The 24,031-nt window shown below is 41.2% G+C and overlaps 1 protein-coding gene across 1 annotated transcript in view; it reads right to left on the bottom strand.

The window, feature by feature from the left end:
• Positions 1-24,031, bottom strand: part of ATRN (attractin) — a 152,202-nt gene that overhangs the window by 76,687 nt on the left and 51,484 nt on the right. Inside the window, exons 5-16 of the mRNA XM_050895261.1 lie at positions 23,437-23,642; positions 21,402-21,570; positions 19,950-20,040; positions 17,982-18,225; positions 16,293-16,476; positions 14,092-14,246; positions 9,417-9,501; positions 7,598-7,818; positions 6,309-6,430; positions 5,644-5,782; positions 4,028-4,209; positions 743-959 (exon numbers count right to left, since the gene is read on the bottom strand). Of these exons, the coding sequence (XP_050751218.1) occupies positions 743-959; positions 4,028-4,209; positions 5,644-5,782; positions 6,309-6,430; positions 7,598-7,818; positions 9,417-9,501; positions 14,092-14,246; positions 16,293-16,476; positions 17,982-18,225; positions 19,950-20,040; positions 21,402-21,570; positions 23,437-23,642 (2,015 nt within the window). The remainder of the gene's footprint in view (positions 1-742; positions 960-4,027; positions 4,210-5,643; positions 5,783-6,308; positions 6,431-7,597; positions 7,819-9,416; positions 9,502-14,091; positions 14,247-16,292; positions 16,477-17,981; positions 18,226-19,949; positions 20,041-21,401; positions 21,571-23,436; positions 23,643-24,031) is intronic.

A 24,031-nucleotide genomic window follows, 5' to 3' on the forward strand; every position in this document is an offset into this window, starting at 1 on the left:
CCATAAAAAACAAGTTAAAGCTTAAACCAATTCAAAATGCTGCAAGTTAAAATATACAAAATTTTGAGTTCAGGTTCCACATTCATGATCTGCATCCTGCACTTCCACAAAGAATGATTTAAAGTGGTGTAGCTTACTCAGAAACTTTATGTAATCAGTCAACTTTCTTAAAACTTAGAGGCACTTATTCAGAAATAATCAGCTATAATGTAGAGTTAACAGACCAAGCCATTTTAAAAGATACTCAGTTCCAACAAAGCTAGAAGACTTTTCCCAAAAGCAAATAGCTTCTTTTTCAAAGTTCTCCTATCTCCAAAGTGTCTTGCCCAATTAATTTCAAACTTTGATAAAATCCTCCTCTGGCTACGGAGCAGGGGAGGGGAGAAAGGGGAGTTCAATTGGAAAGTAGCTTTTAGTTTTTTTTTTTTTTTTTAAATGGGAGATCGCTCCATACCGTAATTAACCTAAATGTCACGTTCAGGTATGCAATTTAGAGCAAAATAATTAAACTATAACGTAGTTCAAGCATTTTACAGTGAACAGCGTAAACGTAGAGCTGTTTTTAACATCTCCGACTCCCGTATGAAATACCTACACAAGACACGTTCTCAGAGCTACTTTTCTTTCGCAAAGTCACGACGCAGCTAGTTTTAAGTGTAACGAAGGGGATCCTCTTTACTCTCTAGGAAATACTTATTAGTCAGCTTGCTCCCCATGAGACACACAAGTTAGATATTGTTACCTGGCCTTTCGCAGACGCTGCCGTTGACTTCGTTGATACAGGTTGCTGCCTTCAGTCCCTGCTGGAAAGGCTCGGCTAAGTAACCACAAAATCCAGCATCGCTTGGTTCATCGGGGAGCCACTGGAGCAGGGTGTTGGTGAAGGGAGACATGTCTTCCCAGCACCAATACGACACGTTGATTTTCCTCAGTCCAACCCATGGAGTCAAAGTTTTGGGCTAGAAATAAAGGAAAATGGTAGGTTTAATACCCAGTTTTATTACCTTAGGTATTAAAAGAAAATACACATCACCATATAATGCTCATAACAACTTTGCCAGGTTAGGTGTTGCAAAAATGTAATACGGGAAGTATTTGTTTCTCAGTGCCATCAGAATTAAACACGACAGAGGTGGAGAAATCTTTCAGGAAACACCAATTTTTTTTTTTTTTTCCCCAAACTACATTTCTAGTTACCTAAACCAGGAGGAGAACAAGTCAAACATTCACACCGGCTGACTGTTAAGGGAGAAGCCGCTGCCCGAGCATTCACACACCGATCAAGGAGCTGCACACACACCACCCGAGACGTTAACCGCTCGGACCGGAGCCCCTGAGCAGCGGGCAACTCCAGTGAGGCGACGGGTGCCCCTTCCGACTCCTCTCACGCACACACACTCACCCTCGGGCGCTTCTCCTTCCCTCGGGCTCGACCCTAGGTTCCCCAAAGCAGAATCTCTAATCAAGGCGTTCAAAATAAAAAGCGTAGTTTATTCTATCTATGATGCACAAATTGAGACAGGTCGAGCTGGGTGCCTCCGGAGAGGGACCCCAAACACTAAAATCCCGGGCCAGTTATACCCTTACTATTTAAGTTCCCACCCCTCACACCATAGTCTGGTCCGATAGTACTATTTGGGTCTGGGGTCATCTTCTCTCTCATCCAGTCCTTCTTCTCATCTCTAGGCAGGTTCTTTCTCTTTCCTGTGGTTTTTTAGGCTAGTTGTTACTATGCCTCCTCTTCCTGGCTCAAACTGGCTCTGGGGCTTTCCGAATCTCCTTATTCCTCCAGTCGGGGAATAGGTCAACATTAAACAAAAGCATTAAGCAAGCTACGCGTTCTGCTTTATCATGAGCGACTACTTTTCAGCAGCTAAACAAAGTCCTTAAAGCCCTCCGAAACATATTAACAGCCTCTACAACTTAGATGCATTCCTGTGCTACTACAGCCTCACAATCTTATCCCGTCAGTGCCCCGTGCTGTTGACGTCTCGTTCGGCTGCAGCCCGCATGCTCACGCAGCTCAGCTTTGCCACCTTCAAGAGCACTGACTACGGAATTAACTGCAAGTTGCTCTTTCTATGCGTGTGACTCCCATAAATGGCTAGACACGGGGGAAAAAAAAAAATTCTGGAGCTACAGTTTGACATGAGGAAGAAAACTAGCAGTCCCCTATACCATTTAAATGATACCATCTACCTACTCTACAGTCTGACTAGGAGATCTCTGCTGTTTAAGAGTGTGTATATATGGATGGGTGGAGAGACAAAGCAGGTCAAATCTAAATTCGTATCGCTGGCAATAAAATTCTCAATATGAAGAACCCATAACACAACTATTTCTACTGGCAATTTATTTTTTGGCACACTTATTTTGGGGAGAGACATTTTAACTGTATTGGTACGATACGTTATTTTACTGTGAAAATCTTTTCCCCATGAAAGCGCTTTGGTGGCACAGCTGTCCTAGGAAGGCTTTAGACCATACATCTTCCCTTACTGCTATATCTAACCATCACCTACTTCAAACTGATTTTATGCACTCTTAAACCTTAGAGCTGCAACTTCTGACAGCAACAGGGTTACACAGCACTACGTGCCAACACCAACACGTTTTCTTATTACTACAAAACATCTATACACAGCTTACTTAAAAAAGGAGTAGCTGCAAAGTACCGCCTCCTCCAGCACAGCAGCAGCGTGCCATTGAATGGCAGAAGTTCAAGTACCAGATACAGGCTGGCTTTTTAGCAAAGGTATTTTCCCACATTACAAGCGCTCAATACTAATATCCACTAAAAAGGGCTAATAGTCTCTTTAGATTTTTAAGGCTCACTTTTTAAATTATACTGCAGATGAAAAAAAACCCATAAATTAACAATTTTTTTCTCCCCAGTGTAAGGGTTTCAAACGCTATTAGGGAAGGGTTGCCATGTGTCTTTAGGAATTTACACCACACTTAACCAGTGGGATATCCAGAAACACCTGGAGCTGTTAGAACCACGTACTTTTACAATATCCCAGGCTTGGCTTCCCCTCTTTACAAAAGATGGAACAATCTTGCTTGAATTGCACTTTACCTTTTCTTGGTTAAATCGAATCCCCTCTAAAACCCTGTAATTGTTGAAATGCCACTTTAAAATTACAAAGGGAATCAAAGCAGGGAATGTTCTCGTTTCAACAGGGGAATGTTTCTCTTTAGTATTGAAGTACGTTCTCTTCTGAAAAGCAGCAATCCTACTGCCTCCAGTCTCATTTTTTCCTGTATAAAGCTCTTCCTGATTGCCAGCCCTGCCCACAGCGGCCTCTGGGACCCAAGACGAGTTACTCTGATGTGCCGTCAAGCCACAGCAGCTCTGCAGCCTAAACCAGGACTTCAGCAAAGCTGCACAGCATCGTTCTTTGTTAGGGCTTTAGCACCACCTGCACAACCTGCCCTGAATACCTCCGTGCTTCTGCCAAGGACTGGGAAAAAAAAATAAATATATATATTTATTTTATTGATGCATGAAGAGGGACAGATTCCAATTCACTTCTCACTGGCTCCGACAGAAAAGCACCTGCCACTAAATCAAACATAAATAACTCCAAATAAGCCAAGCAGCTCTGCAGAGTAAGAAGCCAACATTTTAAACAGCTGCTTTTCTGAGCGGAATAAATAACTTTAAATGCTTTACATTAAACACCTCCGGTGCCCCAAAGGGACCTTTATTTATAAAATATTGTGTACAAGTCAGGAGAGGACTCCTGCTGCCATCAGGTATCCCACAAGAGAAATGCACGTGTGATTTCATTCTAGAAAGTGATACCTTTGAGGCACCGTGTATGTTTATATTTATCTTTCCCATTTACATTCTCTACAATTTCAGTTCAAAAGCACCCATAGGGTATGTTGAATTTCAAAAGAAAAATCAGTCCTTTTCAGTTAAGAGGCATGTCTGTTCTGTACAGAGCATACAATACCACAGCAAGGACTTTTCCACAGTCAGAGCTTAATTACTCAGGGGACATAAAAGAGAAGCACTCACCGAAGACTGCATCTTCTGCAGTTCCTTTAGAACAAATTCCACCTTTTTCTGGGTCGTGAGAGAAGCCAGCAAAGCACCGTTGGATCTGCAGGACAGTTTGGCATGATCATAGTTCTCCTTGGCGTTTGTAATTTTCAAGCAGGAGTTGCCAACCAAATGCCAGTTTGTTCCGCAGATATTTTCTGGGGGGGGGAAAGAAAGTAAACCCAGAGATGCAAGCGACCTTCACAACGTTCAAAGTAGCGAAAGAACTCTTCCACCAAAATAAAACCTACAGCCCCATCCCAAACCAGCATGACTTACTGGCGTGCTCAGAAGTATCTATGTATAATACTACCAGAGGAAAAGAAAAGCTGCTTAGGGGAGCTGAACTGCGACGTCAGCATTTAGTTATCTGCAGTAGGTAGTCAAAGCACTTATTACAACGTCAAACAGTAAAATCATTGTAGAAGAAAGAGCAAAGGAAAGCAAAAGAGTATTTTGCTGATGGCTTAATGCCATTTACTCAACCACAGTTGTCAGGATACCTTTCGACAGAAGAGGGTTGTTGTGCTAACCCTGTCCACAGCCCCGAACTTCCAGGATTAATCCCTGTTTCATCTTGAGCACAGCCATGCCCACTACTGCAGAACTCCTTATACTTCGTGGTTAATTATTCCCCTTACAAAAAAAAAATCTGATGGACGTTTTCAGTGTGAATTTCTGCAGAGCTGATGTCTAGCTCCAATGTCTTGGTTTAGATTTATCTAACAGATGGAGAAGCTCTCAAGTGTCAATTTTTCAGATGGGCTTTTTACACATATGATCAAGTCACCCCCTTTTCTACAACAAATTAAACAACCCAAGCTCTTTATCTATCTCATTAAAAGATGTTTTTCTCGCTCTCATGGCTCTTCTCCGAAGTCTCTTCATTTTCTCACTCTTCCAGACTAGCAAACGCCAGACCTGGACACATCCACACCTATTAGAGTTACTAAGGGAAGGCTTTTCATGCCCATTAAAAGGTCCTGTCTGTGTTGCTTTTTTCCCTTTTTCTATATTTTATTAACTGCACATGCTAATCACTGAAGATGCTGTATTTCTCTCCCAGTCACTGGGGGGGGAAAAAAAAAAAATGCTACTACAGAGGGACTAATAATCAACTCCTATGAGCTCCCACTGGAAACACTCTAAGAGAATTTTCCTTATTCATTTTAGGTGTTATTTGCCTAATTCATCCAGTATGTGCCATTATGCTTTTGCACAATTCTAGTTTCTAAAATTAAATAGCATGCATTATTAAATCTAATATCTTGCAGAAGCCTATTATATCAACAGTACTGCTTTTATCAAATGAAAAGAGAGATATGAAATACAGCCTAACAATTATACAAATGATCATACTCCTCTTCAGACAACTGGGACTGAAGAATACTCCATCAGACTTTCTGAATTTACTAGAAATAAAGTTTCATACCAAAGTTGGTATGATTAAACAACATTATTTACTCCAGCTTAGCACTAAAAGATTACAGATTTGGGGGTAAAAAATGAAAAACAAACAAAAAAACCCCTCACAACTTTTGGACTGGGTAAATTTGGGTTTTTTTTCTTACACAAACACAACCAATACCTACCTGGTAAAGCGATGCACTCCTGATTCCTAGGTTCCCACTGACAGTTTTGATCCATGGCACAGCTTTTACAACTTGTCTTTTTGTTACAGTAATAAGCAGGGTTATCCTTAGGACAATTGTCATACAGAGTAATAGGAACCTAAAATAAATAGCACAGATGAGGCTTTTCCCCATCCAACCAATGTCGGTTTATAACAGCCTTGACTACCCCACTAAACTTCACAGTTCAGACCTACAAAGCAACCTATATATTCAAAAGCTGTGACACTGGACATAGCCTGCACTGTGGTTTCAAGATATTCCCCCAAGCCACCATCTGACACATTTTCCTTACTAGAGCTTTTACAAAAGGGTTAGTTTTTTTTCTAGGGAATGCTCTATTGATAGCAAATCCAAGTGGCTATGTGCCTTACTGAATAATTACCCCATCGTGAAACCTCCACCTCTTCCCCTGCCCATAGCCATCCTCCTAACTTAAGTGGAGAGTCCCATGAAAAGCCCTTGGACCAACTTGAAAAAAATTCAAGCGTATCAGCAGTTTAGAGCTAGACATGCACTGGAAATAACGAAACAACAGGGGTCATAATACTGACAGATGAAGGCATCTGGACATTCGATATTTCAAAGGCTAAATTTAAACTACAGAAGTATTAGAGAGACTTTACCTGTTCCTCTGTGCAGTTGTTATGCATTGAGATACACTGGTCAGTGCACCATTGACAGTTGTTTGTATTTGCTGTACAGCTATAGCAGTCTGTAATCTGATCACATTTTTCATTGTCTACAACTATTAAAGAAAAAAACCTGCATGACCAAAAACAGGCATTTCCTGACAGAGCTCTAAGAACTTGATTATATATAGCAAAAGATATAACCGAACAGTAGGGCCTGTAGATTTTCTGTTATCGACTACTTAGTAAATCAGATACTTTCATGTGATTGAACTGATAGAAAATTGCATTCATTTGCAGCATCAATCATTTTTAGTGCCCACGGAGCCGTAAAACACACCACCAGAAAAGGCACCAAGACATGGAAGCGCATGAACCGAGACTGGGCATGGACGTTCAGTCAATGCCCACTCAAACGATGCCAGAGGGCATTTCACAAGGACGGTGAACATCTCCCACCGCAGGCCCATTTTGCTGCAAGCCTGGCCTTCAATTACGTGGAGCATTTTCATGCAGAGCTTGAACTTTCCACTTCACCTTTCCAATTGCTTATTGCCTGTGTTTCGTGAAAATTTATTGTACATTGAGAGCCCATCAAAGCAATGTCCCTTTACATCAATTTCTATTAAATAATTAAAGGCTGCCATCTATTACAGAATCAAGGTTCGTATAATTCAATTCAGAGCAACGAATGCATCAGGATAAAGCGCTGAAAAGTTGTTTAAAAATTATCATAAGGGGGAACACAGGAATCAGACCTTAAAACCAACGTTCTTTTTGTATGCCCCTATCCATATAATACTGTAGAAGGAAAAATAAAGTAACTTTTCTTAAAGCACTGTTCCTGCTGTCTCTCTTGAGGAGCAGGATGATGCCGCAGGACCCAGATCCCCCTCTCATGCCCTGTGGTGCTCATCAGCAAATTGCTGGCTCTCACAAGGTCAGTTCTTGGAGCAAACATCTACAGAGCAATGGTCCAGGCCTGATTCCTGACTGATGATGTCTGTTTAGGATAGGAAAGTAAGTACAAGCAGCACGGTAAGAAAAAAAAAAATCTAACAAACAAGCAGCTTCATGGGGAACGAGAGATGGAAACATCTCCACATCACTGCAGCCACTTGGTGAGAGGAAGGTCTCCCAGGGCACGCATGGAAGCACAACTACAGTCCCCCATCTTAAACTTGATCTGATAATGGCACACAACTAACGCAAGACAGAACTTGGAAAAGAAGAAGACCCTACACGCCTTTTGGAAAGGGAAACGGAAAGAACGTGACACATACCTGGCTTGGGAGGACAGTCTTCAAAGACCTTTTGCTGCTGCTCTACCGTCGCCATTTCCCAGGGGACACAGTGAGGAGGGGTGGTAGCCCACACGCATCTGACGCCAGGACCTGCTCGCAAGCAGGCCGTTTCGTTGTCAAAAGCTTCACATCTCTCGGGTGTGTACTTCAATATGTCACTCAGGAGGAGGCTGTTGAAGCCTCCAAATACATACATGGTGCTAGACAAAATGGAAGGAAAGAGATAAAAACTTGCATCTGTGTTTATAGACCACGCACTGCTGCAGGTCAATGCGATTCAAGGTGTGAGTAAAGTGTTTTATTACATTCCAGCATGTATAAATCCAAATAAATAGCTCTTGGTTAAGGAAGGCACTAAAGCAAAGGTCAGTCAAGTTCCAGTGTTTCAGAGAAGCCAGAGAGTCTCAACACACGGGTGTTGAGACAGAGTCAAACCTATCCGAGGTCATGGACCGACCTTCCCCTTCAGCCACAACTCTGGGTGACAGCCGATCAACGTGACTATACATGAAATGCTGCAGAAATGCGGGATCCTCCTGTAAAGAACAGTGGCAAGAGAGGGAGGAAGGCTAGAAATCAGGGAGATGGTATCACACCATTAAACCAGCGTTCAGAAACTGCGACAAAACAATTCAGTCTTGTCACATCTCGCTACACCGCTATGACAAAACCACAGTTATTTTCATGGCTGTTAGCAACTGAGCAGAGTCATTGTGTCAACTAAAAAAAAAAAAACCCAACTCAAAACAAAATAATTTTGGGGGGGAAGTGTTTTTTTTTTTTAAACCTTCTTTAGTATCACAACTGCTTAAGGCAAAACATCAAGTTTCATTAGTTACACAAAAATGCCACCCAAAAACCCCTGTGCATCCATGTTTGTAAACGCACATTTAAATACAGTGAAGAAGAGTCAATGCTACTGAAATAAAAGTTTTGGTTGAATAATAAGTATTTTTAATATGATTTTCACCCTATCTTAGGAAAGAACTAAAACATAGGCTTAATTGTCCTTCATGGGAGCAAATGCACAGCTGGTATTCAGTATACACGGAAACAAACAGATAGTGAGATTTTAGGGACAAAAGGAGTACCTAGAAGTACACCTTCCTTTTCAAGGCAGTGACAGTTATCTGCCTGGCTTAAACTGAGCTTTAAATAATATTACTGACTTACAGGAAGTTATCCTCAAAGGCTAAAGGAACCAGAATGAAAGACTCCTAAGAAATATCATTTCTCAAACTTGGTTCCACAGACTCAAATACAATAACAGATGTTCACCTGAAAGCACGGATACTATTATAGTGATACAATGCTTAACAGCAGAAATCTCACCTATGATTTCACCTAAATACTGTACAACAAGTGAATGGTAAAGAAGAGCCACACAGGATAAGCTATGGAAACTGAAACATGGACAAATTTAGAAAACACGAGGGAAAGTATGACAACAGAAAGTTGTCACTGCAGCTAATTAAGAAATAGAAATATGAAATAAATGAAATTACAAACTTATGAAATAAATAATAAATAGAAATATATACAAATAAGAAAAAGGAATAGAAATATAAAAAAAATTTTTTTGAAAGAACTAAATGAGCTGAGACAGTTTAGTCCAGTGAAGAAGAAGGGCTGATAGGGACAGGAGGATACTGAAGACATTACAAGAGTGAAGATCTGAGAACTTGGAGAGGTTTGCAACAGATCCTCAGCCCCCTGGTCTCAGTGTTACTGATCTACATGTATACATTTATTGAGGCATGAAAAATGCCAACACCCCCCAGCTTGTTTGTAACCTTACCTGTTGTACAGCACGGCAGAATGTCCAAACCTGTTCACATCGTGATGGAGACCCGGGCGAGGAAGAACAGACCACCGATCGCAAGCTAGGATTAAGGAAAGCTCATTTCAGAAAAGTTTCTCAGTATAATGAATGACTCAACTTACGTAGCACGTTTCTTCCTGAAAGATCCCAAAGTACTTTAATAACTATAGAGAGACCGTTCCACCCATCACCAAAACGCAAATCTTGAGTGAAACAGGACAGTTTACAAAAGCGCTGCGTTATCTTCTTTTGCAAGATTTAAGACTTAAGTCTTCACCCCAGCTGCCATGGCGTGACAAAAAGGGAAAGGAAGGATGTAATGGCTCTGCTCCGTCATCTAAAACAGTTCATGAAAAAGAAAAGTTTCAGGGCATTGTGTTGAAGGTGTTATTCGCTTTTTGGCGATCATGTGTAATTAAATGGCGGTGGCTTGAGTTGCTTTTTCTCCTTTACTGGTGGAATTTTTCACTGTGTAACAAGTTCAGTTTTTATCTGTTTATATGTGAATTATTTACAGTTTTGCCCCAAACCAGTATCACTGAGAACAGAGACTTATCTTTTTCTTTTTTTTTTTTCCTCCCATTGCAATTATGTTCCTAGAGGGTAGATATCCATGTTTTTAAAAATATTTTTCACTCGTCATAGCTTAAGGATTTGTGGTTGTTTTTCTCTTGTAATATAATGTGAGATTATTCCATCTTTTTCTATTAGCATAACATTTTTAAGTTCTGCTTCATTTTTTACTTGGTTTCTCAGGTAATTTCTTCCTTTAGGCAGCATGAAAAAAACCAACCTAAGAAACATATAACCCACCGAGCAATCAAAGCACCAAAAGCAGGAAAAGTCAGCCCAATTCGTATCACAAACTTTGTAAAGTGAATGGGATCACCTTGGGGGCTAACGTCCCAGAGGCAGTTGTATGCAATTTATGCAATTAAGACAGAAGAGTCAATCTGCTGTAAAGATCTACAGAGCCCTCAAATACTCGAAGATTCTTTAATACAAGATAAAACTGTTGTGCCATGGACTGAACCTCTGAAAAGAAAGCTCACAAACCCAAACTAGTACGCAGATAAACTGAGAGGGCAAAGGAAAAAAAAAACCACACTTATTAATTTTTTACCAAATTTAATTGGAGAATTGTTGGGTGAAACAACTGATCCTAACGTCTGCTCCAGCAGAAACTTTTGTTCAAGAGTGCTGATAAATAAAAGACATAGGACCCAGTTGGTTGGATTTAATACTTTGATAAATTGTGATTTTTAAGTTTATTTTTAAATGTCATTTGCTCAATTTTCAAAGAATTTAATCTAGCCCAGCATCACTCCTGAGACAAGCATGCATGGTTCCAATTTTTAACAGGAGACTTCAGCAAAATTGGACAGCAATTTGCAATTTTTTAATCCATCAAGTTGTGAGCTATGTGAGGCCAAGAAACATATTTTTCTAGATTAATAGAAGGCCTGGAATGTTTTGCTTTCTAAGCTTCTTCCTCGTCTGTAACTGAAGATCAAGTATTGGAAAAAATGAATAATTCTGAAACTACAAAGAATCCTCTCCTTCCTGACTTACGAGTTAAGCCAAGCCTAAAAGTTACAATGCACAGGATTTATTAAAAATACTATTCAAATAGAACACATATGCTATGAAAACATCCAGCCTCTTTCTATGTTTGTCATCAGAACTGAATTTTTGATGGGGTAAATAAAAGAGTTTTAATTTCTCTCCTGTGGGGAGAAAAGATCATTATACGAGTATAGCCTTTACGTGAACATCTCACACTGACTTTTAAAAAAAACAAACCATAAAGTTAAAACTTATTTAGCAATTAAAAAGAACGGTTACTTAACCCAGTAACTGCATTTTGAGACAATCTGCCTGTGAAGTTTCTATTCTTGTTTTAGACACATCCCATACGCAAGGGAGGTGATCCTTCGGAAAGCACAACCCTTGCCTTTTTACTCCTGGAGATGAACATGTAGCGATGAAAGGGCTGCAACTCTCACTCGGCTCCTTTGCTGCTCTGAATTGTTGACAGGAGGCGGCAAAGGATTAAGCAAGGCATTTGTCCACCCAGAGACAAAACTGCTGCAGAGCAGGAAAATCTTCTACAGAGGCCAGAGAGACCAATTTTGGGGATAGGAAGTGCTAACTAGTCATTGCAGCGTGCAGAACATAGGAAAAATACTGTGAGACTGCTCTACCCAAGTGCTCACCCAACCTGAACATCAACACAATCCAAAAGCTTGTCCTGAGAAGCAATGAGAAATGCACTTGCACACGGACAGCTGGATTGCTATCCTAAAACCTTCCAAAACTGGGCATTACTTGGACAATTTGGATTGAATACGCCCCAACCTGGTCAAATGGAGGATAAAAGGATAAGAAACATTAATGCATTCTCAGATCTACCTAATCTGCTAAACCCCCAGAGAATCTCAGTACACATCTCAGTGACATCTGTTTGCATCTCACACACAGAAAAAAGAAGATAATATGTCCTCACAGCACTCGATGCATGTGGTCTGATCACTTAGAAATTTAAGGAGAGAAAAAAACCAGAAAAATTTGACGAGGTAAATAAAACGAGTTACTGCAGAAGTAAGTTTTAATGGCAAAGGTTAAAGAGAAGACCTGTTTTTGAAGCCTTTATTTTAGACTGCATTTTAATTTCAGTTTTCTCCAGTCTTCCAACCATCACTATGACCACTACGATACTACCTTCATCAACAAGATGTTAAAAATGCGCAAATTAGCCAGACAGTATCCTATAGAAGTAGGGAGCAAGACAGCCAATTACTAAGCCTCTCCTCCAAAGGCATTCGGTATCAATTGACCTTGCTGTTTGGTTTTCTCCTGGGTAGCTTGAGCCTTGGGAGCATCAAGGGATAGATAATGAACACATAAGCATGTTAATATTAAAGATGTGATAGCCATAGCCATCTATGGTGGCACGACCACAACGGTCTTTGATATTTACAATGCTTCCCCACAGTATATGGGTTTATTCCCATAGAGACCAACATGAACATGGATCAACGTAATTACTGCAGAGATCATGCATGAAGAACCACCAAGTAGGTGTTTCTGCTGTGACACTAATGATCAGCCAGCACCCTAACGTATTCCTGGTAGTGCTCCTGGTCCAATGGGATAAAGCAAATCGTGCATAAGGTGTCCTGCCATGAAAAGAACAGAAAAAGTGGTCTTTTTTTCCGAAAAAAAGCAGCTCTTTCCAGACTGAGAGTCTCTGCCCTAAGGACTGAGGGTACCCAAGAGCACCAGAACACCCCTCATCTCTGTTATATGACGTGCAATCAATGCAAGCTCTAATTCTCAGCGTAAAACTGGTAAGGACCAGGCAAGTTGAGTACAACACTTATTTCATGTAACAGGAACCTGCCTGTTAACTAAACTGAATCAAAATGAACATAATTATTGGCATATTTTGTCAAATTAATGCAATTTGTGTTTTATACCTAACAGACAGTTCAATGGGTCAGGGAAGATAGCAAAATGTAGCAAGAAAAATCTACCATAATTCCTATCAGACTTTAAAAAAAATCACTCTGTCCGTGACTGTTGAACTACCTCATTTTAATTCTTCAAGAAAAAACTCAAAATAAAGCTAGCTAGGGATTTCACAGGGATATATTTCACACAATAAATTCCACAGGGATACGACTTGAAATCACAGGAAGCAGAAGGGAATGATCCCTGTAACAGACAGCAAAATGGCACAAGGATGCCAAACCCTGCTGCTGAAAAGTAATCCATTCACTTGCATATTCCTTTCACAAACCAGGAGTGACATCTCAGTGGACGGTCACTCCGAGAACTCAGCTTTACATGATTATTTCAGGGAATCAGTCATGAGAGCCCACATTTAAGGAATTCTGAGAGCAGAAGGCAGAATGTGATAGGAGTACAGAATGGTGTTTTTCTCCAGCATGAATTATCTGGATGTGCATGCACCTTCTTTTATATAATTTCATCTCTTTTTCTTTTCTTCTTCTTAAATGCATCGTCTCTGGACTCCAAATGCACAAATCAATGCTGCCCTCTTCTGGCTACTCACACTCGTCAAAACCCAATCCTTCTAAATAAAATCTAATCATTTGGCTTTATTGTTAAATAGCACTTATGGGGATATTTATGCTTATAAAGTACACATATAAACAAACTGACATTACAAACAGCACAGCCAAACAAGTCAGCCAGCCTGCAGTTAAAACAAGAGCGTGCAATGTACAAGTTGAGCTTCAGCAGGGCCCAGTGCTTGTAACTGTCCTAACAGCCTGCGTTTTTGATAAATCATAGATTAAAACAGACTCAAAATATCAGGATAGCTTTATGGCTGAGATGGTAGAACAATATGCTTTCTGTTTAAGAAATAATTTTTTATACACAACCTTGGGCATTAACTGTTGACCAAATAACTGCTGCTGTGTTTGCCTAGAAATCACTGCACCAGCTCATTTGCTTAGTAATGGGTAGCAAGCTAAATGAGCCTCTCCTGATTACACATTCTTCTGCAGTATGCTTAGTAGCATTTGGTATAATATACCCAGCATGTAAATTAGTCTTCTTGAAGACAGCTCTTTTTGAATATCCAAGAATTTTTTTTATTATTGTTTCTGCAAGAACTTACCAATATCATACGCCATAAAATCTGACGAAAAGCACTTCGCGCCGTGGCTCATGGAGGTGTCGTTGTGCGTGTTTCCTCCAAACACCAGCATGGTTCCACTCATTATCACAGCCGTGTGCAAATAGCGAAAAAATCTACTGTCTTTAAGAATAGTCCTTCAGAAATAAAAATATATGTATTAGTGAAACTGATTAGTACCTGGCAAAGACAAAACAATCCATAAATCCAAGTTGAAGGAGGTTTCGGGGTGCAGGGAGGAGTGGGGGGGGGGGCGACAGTATTTAACTACTTTTCCTAATGAGGTGTTTAACAACTTACTTTCCACACTCTTCAATTCCTCCTGTAATTTCATTCTCTCATCTTCCCATCTGCTTGCCAATTTATAGGAGAAATATATCTATGAAAGCCTCTTTCCAAAGCTATGGGTCTTAAAATCATCAGTTCCCTAGGGATTATCAAGTTTTCACACTAACTGGGCTTTTGAGCATAGTCAGCTAAACCTGCTGATATGGACACTGCCTGGGAGGACTCCAATATTTTATAGTAACTCTGCTTTCATAGTAACCTAAAGAATTCTTTCAAACTGGGCATCATCTGTTGCTCAAAACTAACAAATCTATTTTAAGGAAATCTATGCAGCTGCCGATAACGGAGCCCCACAGCTTAATACCTGCAAAACTCAACGCCTCATCCGTGACTAAATCATGGGAAGCATTAATCAAACTCGCCACTGACCTCAGCTTTAATCAGCATGATTAACGGCACCGAACGCAAAGGGTCATCCTTTGTATAATTTCCCTACTATTTTGAGAGGGTGGGATTGCAGGAAAATCCCGATGCGGCCACGTCGGCGTTGCAGGCAGCGGTGTCACTGCCTGCAGGCTGTCACAGCGGCAGTTCTGCAGAACAGCAGCATCCCGAACGCAATTTGCACTGAAGCCCAGACTTTCACAACGAAATATTCAGCAAATGGTATATCAACGACCCAGACCAGGGACCTGTTCCGAATGCACGAGCAGCGGGGTATCGCAGCGCACAGGCGCTTTCTGAGAGTTACTCTGTCCCTGCCAGGGCTACGGTGTCAGACCGTGAAGCCGCCAGTCGAAACACCGGAGGGAACACGGGGAGAAACACGCTCGCCAAAATAAAGATCAGGGGACTGCTTTTTTGCCCTTCTATGAAATCACAAGAGAGAGAGAAGGCTTAAATTACTGAAGAATATTAAAAAAAAAAAGTCAGTGACACCCAAAAAAAGCATAAAGATGGGCAGAAACTCCTACACGCCTCGCTGCAAGGCGACTCCTTGCCTGTTCTGACAGTCCTCTTGAGACTGACAAAATAAATGCGACGAAAGGAAGTTGGTGCTGCAGCGGTCTGGAAGAATATTGTCACATTTGTGACATTTTCTGCCTATTCAGCCAGATTTGCCCGCTCCACGGCTGAAGTGGAGGATCAAACGAACCACGAAAGGAAGCGTGGTTATGACTGCATGTACAACAGAGCAGGAAGGAAGGTTTTTAGAAATTAGTCACTAGTTACTTTACTCATGAGTATACACTCATAAACAGTTGTTGCAGAAATACAAGCTATTTTAAACTCTCAAAAAAAGAGATATGGTGACTCAAATTTACATGTGTTAATTCCAAAGATCAGTCTTTTTGTCAGGAGCCTTTAAAATCAACTTTAAGAAAAACACAAAATTGAGGAAAATGTATTTCACCTCTATAGCTCAAAGTTGTGAAGTTTTGCTATAGCTTTTTAATAAAAGTCACCTTTGGGCAGAAACAAATCACAGAAGAATTCAGCTTAAGAAACGAACGTTTCAAGCAGTTACAGAGCCAGAAGAAAATGGGGTTATAATAGAAATTCTTTTGCGGTCTTAACTGCAGAATGAATTATCGCTTACTTGACTGCAGTAACTGCACTCATATGCACAGTCTGTACTGCTGGCAAGAAAATCCCATCAAATATTTTTCTTTTCAGCTTTAATACAACAATAGATTAAAATGGATTTCTTGGCTCGTTCACAGCCTTGATTATATGTGATTATATGATTCTCTATTCATAAAGGGACATAAAAATAACAGATACAAGAACACACTATCTATCCTGAATGCAGGTAACTGTCCTACTGTACCCCACCCTCTTGTCCACTACAAACAAAAATGACGGGGTGGTATAGAGGAAGAAGAACTACTTACCACATATGGGAATCAACTTCATATTTGTACAAGTCATCTGCAAGCCTGTATTTGTTGGCACTGAATGCTTTGTAACCTCCGTGGATATAAATTGATCTTGTATTTGGATCATAAACACTACTGTGACCATACCCTCCTTGCACCAAAGCTCCACTCGTCTGTAAAATGTTCCATGTATTTGTGGCTGAGAAATGAAAAATGTGAGCGACAGAACATGGTTAATTTATCTCCATTAATAACTTACCAACAAATCTGGTGGTGAAACAAATTGAGTTTCCCTTGACTCAGATCTAGACACTGTCTCTATCACTTCATATTCAAAAATATTCTCCTTCAAGGAGTTTATTGTCAAGAAGTATTGTCAAGTATTTTTAATTGGACCAGAAATATCTCTTCCACAGTCATTTATTACATTTTGCAGACAAGCTAAGTGAATGAGAGATACAAAGTACAGAAATAATATATTGCATTTCAATGACATGAAAATGCCAGCGCCGTGGCTTGATTTGGAATGGTACCCAAGAGCACTTTTATTTTATATATATAAAGCCAGACAGCACTGAAGCCAAGTTAAGTATGACTGTGAAGAACACTGCAGTTAAAAACTAATATGTGATTAATGATCCTATATCTCACTCACTAAAATAACATTGCTTTGAAGCACTCCAGACATAATATAGTGGCAACTGAAACAAAAATGCCAAATTACACACCAATTCTCTGTAGCAAGTGCAGAATGAAACCCTACACAGGCTTACTAACTCCAGGGCAGATGAGGCACACAAAAGGCAAAGGAACTGAATAGCCTGCAAGATCACATGTGGGAGAAACAGAACAGCAGAAAAACAAATCACTGCCCCACACATCCTGGTTTTCTCTAGCTTTCTCCTAGAGGAAGCAACCTCGCTCATCTGGACACCAGCGAACCAGAGCAGGCTCCAGCAGATCCTCTGGATCAGGACGACTGAAGGATAAGGATAATAGGTCGGAAGTGCAGATAGGGCCACTATTTCTGACAATAACCAGCACATTCATGTTGTGAACTTCCTCTGCTTAACTATGTTCTCTACCTGGTCAGTGGAGCAAGGGACATGCCTCCAGAGAGCCATTTCAGAGCAGCTAAGTTAGGTATAAGTTCAGTTCATCTGGAGAACTTCCTACGCTTCTCCACTGGTGAAACTAGAAATCTCTGGATCCTCAAATCAGAGTTTGGACTATTCCCAGAGATACTGGGATCAGATCATATCAGAGATATGGGAGTCCAGAAATTCACTGCCTGTTCCCCTAAGCACTCACTACTGGGGACATGGGTATCAAGTTAAGCAGATACTTGGTCTGAATTGTTACAGCCATTCTTGTATTCGCAGGATACAAAAATAATTTCAAAAGTGTTTGCTTTGTCAGAGAGGAAAATTAATCTAAATTGTCCCACAGTTATCCTGCTTTGTCTCTCAATTACAGCTTTTTTGTCTTTGGGACCTAACAAGCTGTATAAAGCTGGAAGCACGTGGCTGCCTGCTCACTGTTCGTGCTATACAACCACTGGAAGTTAGATTGAACTTCTCGTAAGTACAAATAGAAGGAGAAGAACGTATCTGTCTGTGTTCTGCTATCTGAATATGGATCATTTAAATCATTTTCAAACCAACTGTTAAAATTGAAGCGAATGGTAGGTAGGGCCCCACTCACCCAGGTTGTATTCCTGGACATTGCTGATATACCCGTACAGAGGGCAGTGCCCAAAGATGACGAGCATGACCGCACTGCCGTCTTGGAGGGTGACGATGTGTGCTGAGTGGCCAACAACAGCGTACTGCTCCTTGGCTTTCGGCGTCACTTGAGCCCAGGTCTGGGTGGGAATGTGGAACACCCACAGCTGGCTGGTCACGTTCCCCGTCGCATCTATTTTGCCACCATACATGTATATATCATCCTGAAAGAAGTCAGATTTAAAATGAGGCCAACGAGTTCGGCGTTTAGGAAACAGCTAATATGTAAGTAATGAAGTTATTATATTTCATCTTCTCTCAGCCTAAGTTCTTCTCCTCTCTCAAGGAGAAACATATCTCCTTCATCAGTCACGTTTGGTATGAAAGCAACTACGACTGCCAGGGTTTCTACCCAAGTCTGCAATGTCAGAATACCTTCAACATACACAATTCACCCTACATCAGGGTACAGAGGGGAAGGGGTGCGTGGGGCAGGATTGACCTTCAGATGACAGACATCAAAATTTAGGTGCCTGTATGCTAGCTGAGTGTCTAAATATATATAGAAAATATAGTGAAGCCTGGAGAATAATTCAACTGATCAAAAGCAGGGAAGGTGTGCCTACTTTTGGGTGAGCTGACTTGCTCTCCAGATTTCACTACCTGTACTGACTAGGTCTGTTTTCACTATAAACAGAGCTCAGAGGCTCCCAAAGGCACCCAAAGTTAGGCACCTGAAGTCAGATGATTTAATACGCAAGCTGAATCCCTCCCATAGCTTGCAAATGCGAACAGCAGAAGACAGCTGGTAAGAAAGGTCGTTACGATGGAAACTCCTCTGTGTCCGTACACTAAAAGCTTTGTCTTCCAAGTTAATACACTGACAAAAAATGAGGACCCTTTGGAAAGAAGACAGCCAGGATAGTTAGACAGGGTTTTATTAATCATCCTGTAAGAGCTAAGCTCCAAAACTCTATCTGGTTTCCTTCGTGGGTTTCTCCAGGCATCTCAGAGTCAGTCATGAATCCACCAAAGTGTGTAGTGGAGCCCTGTTTCCCTACTGACAAGGTGGTAACCTTGGAAAGGAAAATTCTCTACTACAGCTGGTGCTTCTTGGGAAATTCCCGAGAACCACTGCTCATCGCTGATAGCGAACCCACTATAGTGCCCAACTTGTGAAAAGTTATTCGCAGGATGTGCATCAACCCCTCACAGGTAGGGATTTCCATCCTTCTCAGGTTCTTCAAGTGTTCTGTTTGTGAATGGTGCTGTGTAGAGTTTTTCAAGTGTTTATAATTATGCTTTATGTAGGCTTGCACCGTGATGAGCTAATTAACATTCCAAAACCAAAGGTCAGTAAAGGATTAGCTCATTTCCTTTTCAAAGACTTTGCCATTCTGCTCTCACGTGGCCTGCACCCGCAGCAAGGCATGCAGGTGAGAAATGAGCTAAGAAACAGTCAAATCCACTTGCTGTTTCAGATGCTGGAAGAATAGATTCAGGGGTCTACTGCAGAAGCAGAGCAGGCTCCAAAAATCCCTAATTCGTCAGCTCTGCTTTGGTGCCTTGCACAACGGAGGTCATAAAAATATTTCTGTAGTTTACACAAAAGGCAGTTGGGAAACCAGCTGAACTCCAGCAAACCCGAGCCATCAGGCATGTCTTGCAAGCACAGACAGTAAGAAGGAAATAATGGACTCACTGACCTCCGTCAGCCTTAAAATCTCTGAGAAAAGGGCAAAGAAGGAACACACAAGCAAAGGAACTACAGACTTCCTAGGATACCAGTCCAAGGACTCCCTGGCGTACACGGACTGGGAAATCCACCGACAAGCCTTTGAAGGAGAAATGCTTCTCCCAAAGCAAGACTGATCTGTGGAAAGGGGTGGGCGTAGGGGGAGAAGAGGGAGAAATCAGCCAGGAGGTGAGTCTGCAGCACTGAACTTACCTTATGTAATGCCAACGAATGACCATATCTCATCTCTACTGAGTTCACAGTGTTGTCCAGTGGAAGCCACTCTTCAGAAATAAGATCATACCTGTATAATAAAAATTGAATTCATTTCCCAAGAAGTAGATATTAAAGTTGAGAAAACTATTGCTCATCCTTTCCAGGATTTGTGGGAAATTATTTTATGTAACAAAAGTCCTAGATATCAAGATTTCAGCATGCACAAAGCACTCACAGACTACTTATGGATTAAAAAATCCAGTCAAGCCTGCTCTGTTCCTTAACGTCCATGTATTGATTTGCTTTACCCTGAGTTTTCTTTCCCATGCAAAACCAACAGCTAATGCATTGTCTATTAAGCTATGACAACTTACACTACATGATCCACCCAAAAGAGCAGCAAAAGTTTACACTAAGCTCAGGTAAGTTCCAACTAGTTGATAAAAAAAACCTGTCAGTGTTTAAAAGGCACTTTTTAATTATGTCTTTGTCATTCAAGCGTATTTTTTCTGTGAACTTGAAACAAGATAAACCCTCTTCCCTGAAAATGGCCTGTGGCTTTTTAGATAAAAGAATGAACTATACTCGCCAGGCTTACAGCCTTATAAGATAAAATCATCTCTGAGAAAGCGTTCAATGAAGCCACAGGGTATCTGTTGAAAAATCAGGCATGACTTTGAAAGAGTAAATTGTGGATGTAATCAGCAACTAAGTGTGCATTTTCAGCTCCTCTTTAACTTCGCCTACAAGAACTATTATCTCTGGACACGAGTACGGAACAAGCAGCTCTCGCTTAGGTCCATGCAAGTGAGGTACGCAGGTATCCCTGGGAAAAAATCCAGCTTTTACCTAAATCTGCCCAAATACTATCAAGCTCAAGAGGAAGCCTGAAATGTTTTTTTACGGGGGATTTCCATGAGGTACACAATTATTATTTGATATTTTAGTTACTGTTAAATCTCCTCAACTAATTGCATAAAGGTCATCATCCTAAATGCCACTCCCTGTTTGGTATCCCATCCACTATGCACAAACGTGTACAGTAATCAGTATGTATTAATTAAGGAGCCAAACACTCTGAAGTCACACAGATATAATATAAGGAAGGGCTAATAACACAGAAGCAAAACTACCCTCTTTGAATACGAGGCCAGATATAATTTAGAAGCTAGCCTAGCAATATATAGATTATAGTTAAATGCTGTCAGAAGCAGACGAATCAAGAACTCAGTGAACATTAGGAACCTTACGCTTTTTCTTTTCCAAAATTAGCACCCCTCAGCAGTGTTTTCCCACATCTCAAACATGAGTCTGAAGTTTTTATTACTGCTGTTTTCCCCTGGAGATGGAGCGTAGGCCAAAGTACAGCATGTCAGATGGCATTTTCTAAAAATAATTCTCAAATCTAAGTTCTTCTACTTAGACTTTATTATCTAGGTTTATACTCACGCTAAAACCTTCTGAGAGTCAGAATGATTGAAGACATAGCCTCCAACAATCCACATTTTATTATCATGGATTATGGTTTTGTGAGATGCTCTAGGAAGTTTTGGAAGAGAGTGTTCCTCCCGGGTCCAAAACGACTGGTTTGCAGGAACAGGAATTGCACAGCCAGGGCCTGGGGAAAATAAGGTTTAAAAAGTAAGTTGATTTTTTCCAAAGCCTGTATTTCAGCTAGAGGTCAATATCCTGCGCCACAGGTGACAAAGATGCTGCGTGGCCAGGTACCAGGTGAAAGCTGTGATCCTCGCTTCCTTGCCCACACCAGCAATCCGTGAGAGACCTGGTGTGCCATCTCCCAACTGTAACCACGTACTTCAAATTTAAAATTGTTTTCAGAACTAAAAAGCAATTCCAGACTAGACGAATCGGTGATGCAGCAACGCAGACACTCCGCTCTGTTCGCCCCGCTGTGATTACAGGGGGGCACGGTGCAGACCCCTTCCCACTCCACACTAAGAGGGCATCTTCCAGCACTTATCTAGGTATCATGTGCCCACAGAAGCCCCAACACAACCTGTGAAAGCTTCAGGAGACCTGCTCAGCAGCACGCTATAAAAACCCAAGGGTCTACGGCTACCTTTCCTTCTTTTCATTCCTCTCCTTCTCAGCAATACATTTTTGTGAACTGTTCACTTCTTTTTTGCTATATTTCTACTTCTCTTAAACCAACTTTTCCACTGTCAGGCTTCCCTTCACACTTCCCCACGGTGCAGCAGAAGAGAAGCAGCAAGCGGCAAGGTCTCAGCAAAGTAAAAAGCCGCATGGATGCTCTCCCTTCTTCTCAGGGACAGCCATCCACGCGCACAGGGTTACTACAGACAACAGACAGCACAGAACCTGCTGAAGAGGCTCAAGCCTTGAAAATGGAATAGGTTTATCAGGACAGCCTTTAGGCAGTCATAAAAGTGAATCACTGCGTAACAGAGTTATGGGCTTGATTGTAAGAGACAGCATCTGCTCGTTCTTGCCAAGTTTCTACCAGCAATAACCTCCAGTTCAGGAAAGCAGACTGGAATCTAGTTTATCACCCTTGAAAAACTCCTGGCTGCTGAGGCATAGGGACTATTTCCAGATGTAAAAAAGTTTCAGAATAAGAAAGGGGAGAGCAGCTTGCATCTCATTCTGCTATGGTTTGTTTTGGGGCTTTTGGGGGGGTTTTTTTGGTGGGTTGCTTTTGTTTGGGTTTTCCCCCCGCCCCTTACACACTAACCTGCTACAGAAATGAAAGACAGGGCAAAAAGAGAGGTAGGCTAAAAATTGAGCCAACATAAGCCCACCTTTGCTGTCAGTCCACAACCAGACTCCAGAAAAGCATCAGGAGGCACTGCACTGCATAAGGGGATGTGGTCTTCCAGCCCTGAAGTACATTACCTGTGGCTGGTTTTACATCCGAGAGGCAGATGTGCTAATCTCAGTACTGGGTGCTAATGGTATCCTTAGGATACTCATTTTGGATTCTTTCCACAGTGCCTAACATACTGTCTGGTTTTGCAGCGTAGCTGAGCGGTGGTAGCTGGTGCTGCCAGTGCTGTAGCTGGTTGCATTTCATATAAGACTAATTCTTCCACGTCAGCGTATCTTTGCAAAGGAAACATGTATGTTTGGTCGAAACTGTTGCTAAGACTGACATGGCTGACGAGCATACCTGGGCATGAGAGCAAGGCATTTTGTGTGTTCAAACATTAACTACTGCCACCAGGCTCAAATTTGGTGTCGGTGCACAGGAACAAGGTTTAAAGTTTTTTATCTGATGCCCGCGCACAACAGGTTGGTACTGCTTTGTATGGTAGCATAGTTGCTTTTAAAAGCATTTGTTACAAATGAAGTATGATCTTTTGATATAAAAAGGCAGATACTTTGTTCCTAGCCAAAATGCTAAGACTTGTCAAGCAGAACGTTCTCAAATACTCCCAATTAAACTGCAAGAGCCATACATAGAAAAGGCATCCAAGAGCTTCTCTATATTAATCAGGAGACTTACCTTGCCAGCCTGCAGAGCATGAACATGCCTTAGTATCATTAAAGTTGCAATGCCCTCTCTCGGGCGCCCCACAATCATCTGTGCAGTAGGGAATATCACAAGCTTCTCCCTTCCAGTATTTGGCACATTCACATTCAGGAGCACTGCTGCTGTTATTGAGCTTGCACTCTCCTCGGCCGGAGCAATTATTGGGACACATATTGAAACTGCGAACATCAGGGAAAGAAGGTTTGTCAGTAATGAAACAGATTCCCAAGCCGTACCTCTTATTAATGAATACAAGAGTGTTGTTGAACAAAAGTTGATACAGCTGTTTGTTAACATACAAACCACGGAGAGCCGCTCATCTAGAATCTGATGCGATGGACCTGTAGAGATTTGCTCTCTGTCTATCATCTACAGAGCTGCCTCACTTAAAAAGTTAAACTTACAACTCCTCTGAAAAATTATCAATATGATTTTTAGCCATTTGTAATGCAAATGAATTGCCTTGAAATGCTCAACAGTAAGTGAAGAATTTAATTGGTGCTTAAGGCTTTTGTGGTGTCTGTGCAATTTATACTTAAACTACCCACAATTAGGTGCTATTCTGGGA

This window comes from Gymnogyps californianus, chromosome 4, assembly GCF_018139145.2.
Source record: "Gymnogyps californianus isolate 813 chromosome 4, ASM1813914v2, whole genome shotgun sequence".
Taxonomy (NCBI): Eukaryota; Metazoa; Chordata; class Aves; order Accipitriformes; family Cathartidae; genus Gymnogyps; species Gymnogyps californianus.